Raw genomic sequence first — 12,184 nt, 5'->3', positions numbered from 1 at the left:
AATTTACATCACAATTATCAACAATTCACATAATCAAGTAAGAGATGTTACCAATTGAATGAAGAGGAAGCTTGATTGGAAAATAAATCCAAAAGAAAGAAGTCGAAAATCACGAATCGGAGAAGTCGGAGAGAGAGAGAGAGAGAGACTTGGGAGAGGTGAAGATCTTGAGTTTTGTTCTTGGATCTTGAATCTTGTTGAAGACGTTTTTGGAGATTGTTGAAGTTGTGATAAACTTGATGAAGATTGAAAAACAATTGAGAGAATTGTGAGAAAGAGGATTTTAATCTTTGAGAGAGTGTGAGAGAATGTTTTCAGAGGTTTTGGTAATTGGTGAATTATGAGATAAATGAGAATATATAGTATGGGTCAAAGCGAGTGGGTTGGACTAATGGGCCTCAAAATAGTCCAAACAAATAGTGCAGAATTTTATTCTATCAAACCTCGACACGTTCGAGTCAAATTCGCAGGGGGCTCTATGCAAAATTCGGAACCGGGCCGAGAAGCAAAAACGTAGATGACATCAATAACAACCTTGTGCTTAAAAATGAAGGAGATATGAATTTTTTAATAATCAGCGGTCGACATAAAAATAAACAGCATTGTGTTAGGTGTTTAAGTCAATCTCTGACACGTCTTCACGCAAAAATTGATATTGATCGGGGTAGAATCCGGATTCGTATTTCAAAGCAAAGTTATAGATCTCTGAGTCAGTGACGTCGTGTAAAAAGACGAGCTCAATCGGATAAGAAACGACCAAATTATGAATTTTCTCGTGAAACGACTATTAAATTCAAATTCCCTTTCCGATTCAGCTACTTCGTTTTGCGACATAAACCAAAAACGAAGGTCTTTGAAATTCTGGTAGGTCAGACTTCAGATGACATGTCTAGACATCTGATCTAACATTTAGCGCGGCAAGGTATAAACATGATAGACTGAAAAACAATAAACAACACCAGAATTGTTAACCTAGTTCGGTGACAAACACACCTACTCTGGGGGCAACCAAGCCAAGAATGAAGTTCACTCTCAGCAGTATCAATTCGAAGCTAAACAATCCCTGTTTATAACTTCTCACTTAATCACTACCCAATGACCCTTCTACCTAGATCCTCTCTAGATATGGAATATCTCCATCCCACTTCCTAACACCGCAGTGATGTTGTACAGTTCTCCAGTCCCAAGAGCTGTAGCAACGACTTAATCACTCTCCTAATATTGTTTACATTCTTCAGCATACTAACCTTGAAGTTACGTCAAAGCTTCGTTCAAGAACACTACACCTCTTATCTACAGGCTTCAAGGTTCATATGGTAACCTTCCCACAGCCCGGGAGGTTTACCTAGAAAAACCCTAATGATTACATCTTGAAAATACTTGGTTGTCTTACCTAAACTTAGGTTACAATGCTTCTATTTATAACCTATTCCCAACTGGATTTGGGCTTCTAATCGCAACATATTTGCTGTTACAAAATCGGTAAAATCTTCTTCTATAAAATAGGTCTTTAATCAAATCTTCCTAAATTGTCTCCAATTATAGAAAGTCTCTATTATTCAATATTCTTCTTGATTCTTTTTGACCTTTTAGTCTACGCCAATTAGGATTTGCATAATATTCTTTTGAATATTCTGTATCTGTTTAAATCAAACTGAATCTTCTTGAATCCAACTCAGCAGGCGCAATGTCGAATGCAATAAGTCTCGACATCTTCTAGAACATGTTGTTCCAGATGTTGAATAACTTCAACCCAACATGTTTCATCATCTCCTGTACGGTGTACCTGTTCTTATACAGACATACTATATTTCATTCTTGTAGCTAGTATTTGTTTTACAAAAATTAATGTCAACTCTAAAAATACAGAACTTACAGTCTTCATAGCACCGTTCGGACTCGGGCATCAAAACAAAGTTGTAGATAATAACACTTATGATCTCGTGTCAAAATATCAGCCCGATACGATAAAATCGACCGAGTTATGATTTTTGTAAGATTGAGAATACGGTGGAATGGATCACAAAAATCTTTCAGTGTATCCAACTTTCGGAGGCCTTATGGTCAAAATTGACTCTCGGGCAACAAAGACGACATGAATATGGCAACGAGACGGAATTTTGGACACCGGAACGACGTCAATATCACGTTACAAACTCAAGTTATGAATTATTTAGTGTCCAAAAAGTAATGAAAGTTTCAGTTGGCGATGAAAAGTAACTCAATTTAATCAAAAATGGATGTGGATTGGGCCGCCTCTTAGTGTCGGGCAAGTCCATAACAATAATGATAAAAATAATGAAAATTTCAACTTAAAAATCAAATTTTGATTTTCTTTTTTTCAAAGAACTTTTATAACATTCTAAACATTGGTTTATTACTTTAACAACTGGGACTAAAATTAAGTGCATAATAATCCTTCAAAAATACACCTTGGTTTAACTACGGAGATTAAAATTACGTGCATAATAATTTTGTAAATATCAAAACATATCTTTTTATTATAGAGACCAAAAATAAAATTCAGTAATTTTATAGAGATCAATCATATATTTAACCTTTTTATAAAATGTTTTCATTTTATAGATTCTCTAAATTTATTGTCAAAACAAAGAAAATTACATAGAAAAATTTGAATTACCCTCTAAAATAAGTAATACAAAAAATTATTCGGCTAAAGACACTCAAATTTATCATTCTCTTAGTAGCTTTGCTAGCTTTTCCACTGATATAGTATCATGGTTGAGTGTATATCACTGCTTCAAAACATCTCTCACCCTAGCTACTTCAGATTTTATTTTTTTTTTGAAAAATCCATATTTGTATAGTAACTTATCTATATCTATAATCTTTAAAAAATAAAAGTTTACACATCTGTGGAATATTTAGCTAACACTCGACTCTTCAATCAAATGCTTTTCTTCTTGTACTGAAACTGTATTCCCATGATCTGGACAATGACGGCACAACATTGTTTTGCCACTTGTACGAGCCTCGCGGCAAGGATTGAAAGGATCTCTGTGTGTCTGGAAGTCTTTCTTTTTTTGTTTCTTTTGCACATGCAAGAACTCATTTGCTATACATTCCAATGCTCTAACTGTCATTGGCCTGTTTCTAGTGCTCTGTCTTCTCGGATTTATATCAGTCTGTTGTTCCAAAGAACCAACATCACAAATGGTTCTCAGAGGCTCCTCAACCACTTCCTGAGTAGCAGATGTTAGGCATGTATCTTTTTCCTTTAGGCCATGCTTACCTTCCTCCGCCTTTGTCATCATTATGCTGTTTTCAGACTTGAGTGGAGCCTGCAAAATGTTGAAGGGGAAAGATTCACATGAAACACTCGTGCGTTGATAGCTGTCGCTGAGAATGTTCTTCTCATTATTCTCTTTCAAACTTCTGTCTGTAAAAGAACCAGTTTTACTTCCATTATGCAGATGACTAACTGGATCACAAACATTTTTGTTGGCTTTGCAAAGGCTAGAAGACTGAAAGAATCCTAGTTTTTCTGATGAATTCTCATTGATGCGGCTTTTCTCTGCCTTGACACAAGCAGACAATCTCCTCCTTTTGATAGGAACAGCTACATGATTAGAATCACCTGATCGTACCCTTCGATTAAATTGATTCTTTATGATCCTCTTCATTCCATTATCATCAAACAGAAACACGTGTTGATTTTTCTGTCTTATGACCACCTTGTTTGCATCATTATCAGGATTATCATATTCTTCATTCTTACTGGTAGCACCACTGTTGAATTCACCTCTGCTACTATCTGTGTCCACTATCTTTGGTGAAACATCTGTTGAAGAACCACTTTTACTTTCTCTCAGAAGACTAGTAGTCATCATAGACGAATCTTCTATTTCAACTGGTGGATGTTTCAGCTGTTTAACTTTCAGCTTCAATAGTTTTCCTTTAGGAAGTCTATTAGTATCAATAACTGTCAGCTTTGTCGAATTCTGTTTAATTCTTTTAGACATATCCTTGCCATGTTTCACTTTCCTCGTATATTTTTGCCCTTTAAATTTTTTACCAGCGGCATCTACCTCAACTTTACACAATGAGTTATCAGGTACAGAGTTCAATTCCCTTAAACCAGATGGCTTTTTCCCATGCACCAAACTGGTATCAATAAACATGGATTTGATATGATCTTTACTGTAGGTAGAAGATCGGGGCTTGAGGTAACATTGACGATGATCGTCAGATAAATCATCTTCATTTGATCCCTTTTCTATATCTTCCTCACTGCAGCTACCAACTTTAGCTTCTTCCTCTTCTTCTTTGAGCACGAGAATATTCGGTTCAGCTACTACTTTGCTCAAGACATCACTAACAGAATCAAAGTAATGAACACCTTTCACAAGTTTTCTCCTTGAAAACTTGTCAACACCGGGAATAAGAAAAACCAGATAATCTTTGGAGGTAACATAGCTTCTATTTTTTGGTTGCTCAGAGTGCCAACCTCTTGCAAGTAAGCGGGGCCAAATAGCTTCCCAAAAGAGTTCATTACTCTTGGTTTTGCTCAACCGAAATCCTCCTTTCAAAGATTGTATAATATCACTGGGTCCAAGAGAAGACAACTCTTTGCAAGTTTGCGCTTGATTGTTCTTCCCATGTTTCAATCGAAACCTAGTAAGGTCTCCCTTCACATTACCGATACCTACTGCATCCACAAGAACGCCAAGTCCAACAGTAGACTTCAAAGAAGATATGTATTCTTCTAACGAAATTCTGCCCTCCATATATGACTTAGAAACCTGAGTATAATAAATATAAGTAAACTGAGGACGGATACAAATGATAAATATAACTGAAGTGATTTAAAGAAAAAAATTACTGGTATGGGCATAGAGGTTCAAATAATCATGCTACATCATAATAAAATGATAAATCACTCAGCCACTCCATCACAATTTCCATAAACTAGCGAAGCTTTGACTTGAAACATAAAATGAGGAAATGAGATGGCGCAGTTGACTACCTGTAACAAAGTATCTTGGTATTCTTCAGAGACATGAGGAATCAAGCGAGACAGAAGTTCACGTTGTTTTGGTTCACTAAAAAGTTTCTTCCCAATTATACATTTTCTCCCTTTTAACTTCCTGCACTCCGACCATCTACGATATCCATCCGTTTTGTAAAACTTTCCATAGTAAAATGAAAGTATTTCTCCCATCCCTTTGTTCTCTAAAAATCTTTTAATCTGAATAAAATTCTTCCCAAAAACGAACAGACCAAGTACTAAACTTTTTGTATCAGTGTCACTCCACGAGACTGAGACGCGCAAGCCAAAAGCATCGGAAACTGATTTATCATGCACATATTCTGAATCGGAAAGCTGGTTTGAATTCTCAATCATGGAAGGAATTTCCACCTGATGGTCAGGACCTATTCGAGGACTCAATTCATGATGCTCCATGAAAAAATCATTATCATTCTCTTCAAAACACGCCATCTGCCAAGAAAATTGGGAAAATAAACCTAATAACTATAGACTCAACTCAAGGCTCAAGAAGAAATTTAATAATGAACCTCAGATCCAGTAATATACAAGTTCAGAATCAATAGTTCTTATCACACACCTGCATTATTTATTACAACCAAATACTGTAAACAATTAATCGGAATATTGAAGTAATTATCACACAAATATATTATATATATAACAGAAGCATGTTGTTGAATATTGGTTTGTTAACCTTTGAGGAGAAAATGGTTGAAACGTTCAATGGTAAGGTTTTGTTTTCAACAAGTATACAAATATAAAGATAATAATAACAAAAAATAAAAAATTTGAAGATGATAGTGCGCAAGAAAAGACGTTAATGTAGAAGAAGAAGAAGAGGAAAAAAGAGAACCTGGTTGGTTTTCATGAAGGAAAGAACGAGAAGGTGAATTTGCAAGGCATGAATGAACAAAGCAACGCAATGAACTACTTGTTTTATTTGCTCTTTTTTTTTCAAAACATGCCGAGTTAAAACGTATCTTGGCTCACTTTCTCATACACGAGTTCTGCCGAGTTAACCACGTCATTTCTTGGATTTTTTAAAAATTAGTAATTTTTTATCTATGTAAATATACAATTTTCAGTAGTATATTCAAAAAGTAGATTTTACAAAAAATTAGTTTCAGAGAAAAATCTCAATCCACTACTTGATCTCTTAGTCATCCGATGGTGAAATTTTATTTATTTTTGTTTTCGTAGATATATCATCAGAAGCATTTCTTTTTTAAAATTTAATTTTTTTCGTACGTGCATGAAGCGTTAAAACATAGTGAAATTTGAGAAGATTCTAAATTAATTGAAAAAATCTCAAATTAAATAAAAGATTTCGTAACATCTACGAATATTTTGAAAATAGAGTGTTCTGTCGATGTACATATGAAATATTCTGTTATATTTTAAATCAATTACATTTGACTCCAAAACTCAATTTTTATAACACAAATGGAACACTAAATTATAGTAAATCATAGTAGTGCAATTGAGGTTTTCCAATTATTTTGATTTACTATAATTTGATGTTCCATTTTAATTATAAAAATTAGAGTTTAGGAGTGAAACACAGTTGATTTGAAAATATAACAGAATGTTCTGTAAGTACATATACGAAACACTTTATTTTCAAAAGGTGCATCTACAAATGAACAATTTTGACAAATGTAGAGGTAACTGGAAAATTTTATGGGAATTTTTTCAATTAATTTGAAATTTTCTTAAGTTTTAATATGTTTTAACATTGTATTTCCGAAGGTGCATCTACAAAGGAACAATTTTGACAAATGAATAATAGACGAGAGATTTAAGGGGTGAGTGAGAAACTCTAAGCAATGTCTTTCAAATATTGTTTTGTGATTATGTCACGGCTAAAATTCTTGTATACATGAAAATGTATTATAAAGATTAAAATTGAAATATGAAATATTTTAAAGATTAAATAAAATTTAAATTCTTATAAATATATTTTGTGAATTTGTTTTATGCGTTTCATTTTTTTTTAAGGGAAAAAACTATTACTTCATTTCATTATCAATAAGAGAATGTATACATGTTGGTACATCAGTGAAAATCTGAAAACTAGTGAAGGATGTAGCCGCCCGAGCCAAGACATGAGCAACTTCATTAGCTTGTCTTCTAATGAACTTAACATGAGAGTTCATAAAAGATGATGCCAGTAGCCGTTTGCATTCAAGAGTAATAGCACCACAATCCGTATTGTTAGGATGAGGCCTATTCACATTATCCACAACGCTTTTTGCATCCAACTCAAAATCCATATTATCATAGCCAAGTGTAAGCACCCATTTGATAGTTGATAGAAGCCCCATAGCTTATCCAACAACAACTTCAGTGATAGGGGAGAACCATTATGTTCTGGCTACAATAAAGATACCTTTATCGTTCCTGATGCATGCACCTATGCCCACTTTGTTATTTGAAAAAGAAGCATCTATGTTGCATTTGACACGATCAACCGATGATTTACTCCAAACAAGATCACCTGAATGGGGAGCTTGGGAATTATAGGAGGACCTAGATTGTTGGGCATTTCTCCACCCAAGTAACAAATGCATAGCACGATTACAGATATCGTCTTTGGCCTCGTCTGTTTGATTCATACCAGATTATTTCTGCATTTCCATAAACTCCACAAAATAGTAGAAAAAATGGCTTGTTCCTCTTTATTGGCAACCTGCAAAAAGGAGAATAAGCTGGAAACAATAGGTACCTGGGAATCCTGGAAAATATGTAATTTCGACCATAATCCAATACTTTTCCCAACATTCAACACTTTTAGGGCATTGGAAGAAAAGATGATGATTAGACTCTGCTGCGATCCCACAGATACCACAAGTAGTCGGACAACCAACTCCTTTATCATGAAGATGCACTCTGGTGGGAATAGAGTTTCTGCACAACCGCCACAGAAATTTTTTAACTCTTGGCGGAATTTTTAAATTCCAAATCAAAATCCAATTGCCATCGGCTCTGAGATGAGAAGTGTCAATCACTTCGTTAACACAATAGTGGTACGCGCTTCTCACGGAATAATTACCATTACCATCAAACTTCCAAATGCGTTTATCCAAATGGACAGCTTCAAATAAAGGTGTGTTTAGAACTTTCGCTATTGCGTCCCTCCCAACTAATGGAATAATCAACTCTGGGGACCAAGACTTGGAATAAGGATTCATTAAGTCCGCCACTTTCAACCTGGATATTTCTGGATTATTCGGCCACGGATTACATAAAGAGGTGCCGTCATGTAGCCAATTTTGTCCCCAAACGGGAATCTTTTCTCCCGTCCCAATACTCCGCTTACACCCTCCTCGAACCACAAATTTGGAACTCCAAATGCTCCTCCAAACATAACTGGGGTTATGACCAACACCCGAGTCCAAAAAATCACTGTTGGGAAAATATCTTGCATTAAACAGTCTAGAAACACCGAGGTACTTACCGGTCCTTAACACTTGTTGAACCCCTAAAGAATCAGCCAGCATGTTTTTAACATCCGAAGGAACGTTTCTGCTATAGAAAAGCTTAGATTTTTGTAAGTTGATAGATTGACCAGAAGCCTCTTCATAAGTGACAAGAATATTCTTGATCTCATCCGCTTCCTTCTGTACAACTTTGAAAAACAAAAAACAATCATCTGCAAAGAGTAAATGAGATATAATCGAAGCATTTTTACAAGTTTTTTATCCATGAATATCTCCTCTAGATTCAGCCTTCTTGATTAGTGCCGTAAGACCTTCAGAACAAATGATGAAAAGGTATGGGGATAGGGGATCTCCTTGCCTCAAACCTCTATCTAGTATAATTGGTCCAACCTTGTTACCATTCAAGATCACAGAGAAATCAACTGTTTCCACACACATCATAATCCACTTAACCCATCTTTGGCTGAAACCCGTAGTAATGAGAACCTCCCTCAAGTAATTCCAATCGATTCTGTCATAAGCTTTACTGATGTCAAGCTTTAGGGCAATGTCACCCACCTTACCCTTCGTTTTAGCCTTCATGTGATGCACCACTTCAACTGCCGCCATAGCATTGTCTAAAATGGATCTCCCAGGTACAAAAGCCGACTGGTTTTCAGAGATGCATTTATGTAGAACTCTTTTCAACCGGTTGGCGAGGACCTTTGCAATAATTTTGTACACCATGTTGCAAAGCGCTATCGGTCTCCAATCTCTAAGTGAGGTTTGCACCTCCCCTTTAGGAATAAGAGTAACATTTGTCATATTGAGACTTGGAGGGAAAGCACCATTATCTAACCAAGACACACTAGCAGTAAGGATTTCGGAACCACAAATATCCCAAAAGTGTTGGTAGAAACCTGGGTTATAACCATCGGGTCCGGGACTTTTATCAGCTTGCATAGAAAAGATGGCATCTTTGAATTCCTCTATATTAAAAGGAGCTGTCAGCATACCATTGACTTCTTCAGTTATGGAAGAACTAAGAACTTGGAGCACTTTGTCGCGAGAACTTGGCCTCCTCTAAAAAAGATCGGTGAAATAATCGTGAGCTATATTACACAATTCTTCTGTCTCAGATTTTGTTTCCCCGTTGTTGTTCGTAAGTGACTTGATAGTATTAATCTTCTTCCGGGAAGTAGCAGCAATGTGGAAAAACCGAGTGTTAAGATCGCCGTCCTTGTACCAATGAGCTTTAGCTCTCTGTTTCCAAGAAGTATCTTCTTTAATTAGAAGAGAGTTCATCCGCCTTTTCAATGCTGTGAAATAATTAATATTATCTTCCCCGACATTTTTTCGAGTATGCTCAATCTTCCTGTGAATAGTTTCAATTTCCTTCCTGACTTTGTGATAAGTAGAAATACTCCACTGCTTCAGCATATCACTATTTACCTTCAGTTTGTCTAAAAGTGACATACTGTCAAGACTGTTCCATTGTCCGCGCACAATATCGTCAAAGCCCGGTTCAAGCATTTTCAAAGCGGAATCCCGACTGAGTCCGGCTTGGCGTCACAAGCTTATCACACTGGAGAAGAATCGGATAGTGATCCGACGAAGTCGCTGAGAGACTGTGAGCATTAGCTTGTTGGAACATAGACATCCAATCTCCATTTGCCATAATTCTATCAAGTTTCACTTCTACTGCTCTGTCAGAACCAGGGCTCTTAAACCAAGTAAAGGTATGCCCTTCCATATGAATATCAACCAAACCATCATCTTGTATAGCTTGTCTGAATCCAGTAATCAGCCAATTTGGTCTCTCCACTCTACCTTTTTTCTCATCTGCTGAAAGTATGTCATTGAAATCTCCCAAGATACACCAAGGTAAGTTAGAACATGCCGAGAGATTCCAAATAAAATTCCACAATAAGTTCCTATTCGAGATTTCGGGATGTCCATAAAAACCTGTCAATCTCCAATTTCCTCTTCTACTGTCATGAATAACAATGTCAATGTGGTTTCTTGAATAATTCTGGATTTCACATTTAGTATAGTTCTGCCAAAAAACCTCCATCCCGCCTCCCCGACCTTCTCTATTAACCGTAAAGCAACAATCAAAATGCAAAAGATATCGTAACTCCTCAATTTTATTAGAATTGCTTATTGTCTCATACAGAAAAATAGCATCCGTTTTATATCTTCGGATGAGGTATTTTAAATTCGGAACTACACTCGGATTACCCAAGCCCCGGCAGTTCCAACTTAAAACATTCATGGTTCCTGGCAGGCCTGATAAACAGTGCCCGCCAATACAGAAGTGACATTAGAGTTTGAAATATGTTGCATGGTTATGTCATTTCCAGCAACAGTTACATTTTCCTTGGATCACTAACAGTCTCAACTTCATTCTTCACTTGATTAACCACCTCAGCCTTCAGCTCCTTCATGTCCCTATCTTCCATACGAGACCTCTTTTTCATGACTTTCTCAATGGTGTTATCTTCAGTATTGAGCTTGTTTCCGTCCTCCTGCAAGATATTGTTTACTAGATTCTTACGCTGCGCTTGGTTCTTCATGGATACTTTGTTGATAGGAATTTTTTTAGGGGTGTGCCCTGCAGCAATGCCTTTAACAGAGGCAGAGTCAATCATGGGACCTGTCTTCAGTTTAGCACTTCTCAATTTAATTGTCTTAGCTTCAACTGCTTGGCTATTGCGGCCATAGACATTTTCGCCTGCATTCTGAAATACGGTAGAGGAAACCTCCCGCATAGCACCTTTAACTTCAGCTTGCTCTGAGTTAGCTTTCGGACCGCCCTGACTGCCGAAAACAACATTATTAGTCAGAAGTTTGATTTCAGTGTTATCGGTCGAAAATTGTTGGCTAGCAGTGAGAAAATCCGCCTTATAAGGTTTCATCAAGTCATAATTGCCCTCTGGTCCATCTCTCATCATTTTCGAGCTTTTGGTGATATTCTGCACAAAAGCAGCATCCAAGATGGACTTGGGAAGGCTAGTAACTTTGTTTCTGGGCTGCTGCAACATTAAAGAATTGTGAGAGATATTTTCATTTCTTCCTTGCACCTGAGCAATCCTCAAACTCACAGTAGCTTTCTTTTGTAGTAACTCAGCCAGTTCAGTCTTGACTCGAGGAAGTTCCTCCGATGTGGCAGCTACCGGTCCATTACTTTGAGCAGCCATGTTTAGAGGAAATGTAATACTATCATCCGGATTAAAGATCGCCCAATTCTGTTCGCCTCCAGTTTGAATCACAGAGCTAGAATTGTGTTTGTAGAATTTCAGTTTCTTGGAGATTAGATCTCTATCGATTAAAACTCTTCCATGCTTGGAGTGGGCAACTTTGTTATCTCCCAGCCCTTAAGGTTCCTTGGTATTGTCTCCATAACCTCCCTCTTTGTTTATATGTGGTGCATTGCCGCCTTTGCCATGTCCTCCGTTTCTCAACCATCGGTTCACATTGCTGTTGCTACCAAAATTGTCTAATTCGGCACGAAGATAATTTCCCCAACCTCTTTCAACTACACTGCTGCTTGAGTTGAATTTCTTGTGACAGAAATTTTCAGCATAGCCAAGGATACCCACAGAAAGCAGAATGTACCAAGCTTCTCGTATTTGAAATTGGTCTGGATAGTCTCTCCATCGAGTCTCTCAAAGGCCCAGCCTTTCTTCAAAGGATTTTGAACATTGATCGCAACCCGAATTCTCATATACCTTCTCCACGCCCTAGTACTATT

The 12,184-nt window shown here is 36.8% G+C and overlaps 1 protein-coding gene across 1 annotated transcript; it reads right to left on the bottom strand.

Annotated features, from left to right (window-relative positions):
* Positions 1–2,596: 2,596 nt before the first annotated feature.
* On the bottom strand, positions 2,597–5,606 carry LOC131635245 (uncharacterized). Its single transcript, XM_058905855.1, has 2 exons — positions 4,988–5,606; positions 2,597–4,763 (listed from the first exon to the last, which is right to left on the bottom strand). Exons 1-2 carry the CDS (start codon positions 5,459–5,461, stop codon positions 2,886–2,888), a joined length of 2,352 nt encoding a protein of 783 aa, XP_058761838.1. The 5' UTR covers positions 5,462–5,606; the 3' UTR covers positions 2,597–2,885.
* Between the last annotated feature and the right edge of the window lie 6,578 nt (positions 5,607–12,184).

The sequence above is a fragment of the Vicia villosa genome, unplaced genomic scaffold (genome assembly GCF_029867415.1).
Source record: "Vicia villosa cultivar HV-30 ecotype Madison, WI unplaced genomic scaffold, Vvil1.0 ctg.001451F_1_1, whole genome shotgun sequence".
NCBI classification, from domain to species: domain Eukaryota; kingdom Viridiplantae; phylum Streptophyta; class Magnoliopsida; order Fabales; family Fabaceae; genus Vicia; species Vicia villosa.
Note: the sequence above shows the minus strand (reverse complement) of the source record. Positions and strands in the feature narration are given on the sequence as shown.

Coding starts and splice junctions, on each gene's coding strand:
- LOC131635245 (XM_058905855.1), bottom strand. CDS start 5,461: ATGGCGTGTTTTGAAGAGAATGATAATGATTTTTTCATGGAGCATCAT. Junction 4,764..4,987: donor ACCAAGATACTTTGTTACAG/GTAGTCAACTGC, acceptor TATTATACTCAG/GTTTCTAAGTCATATATGGA.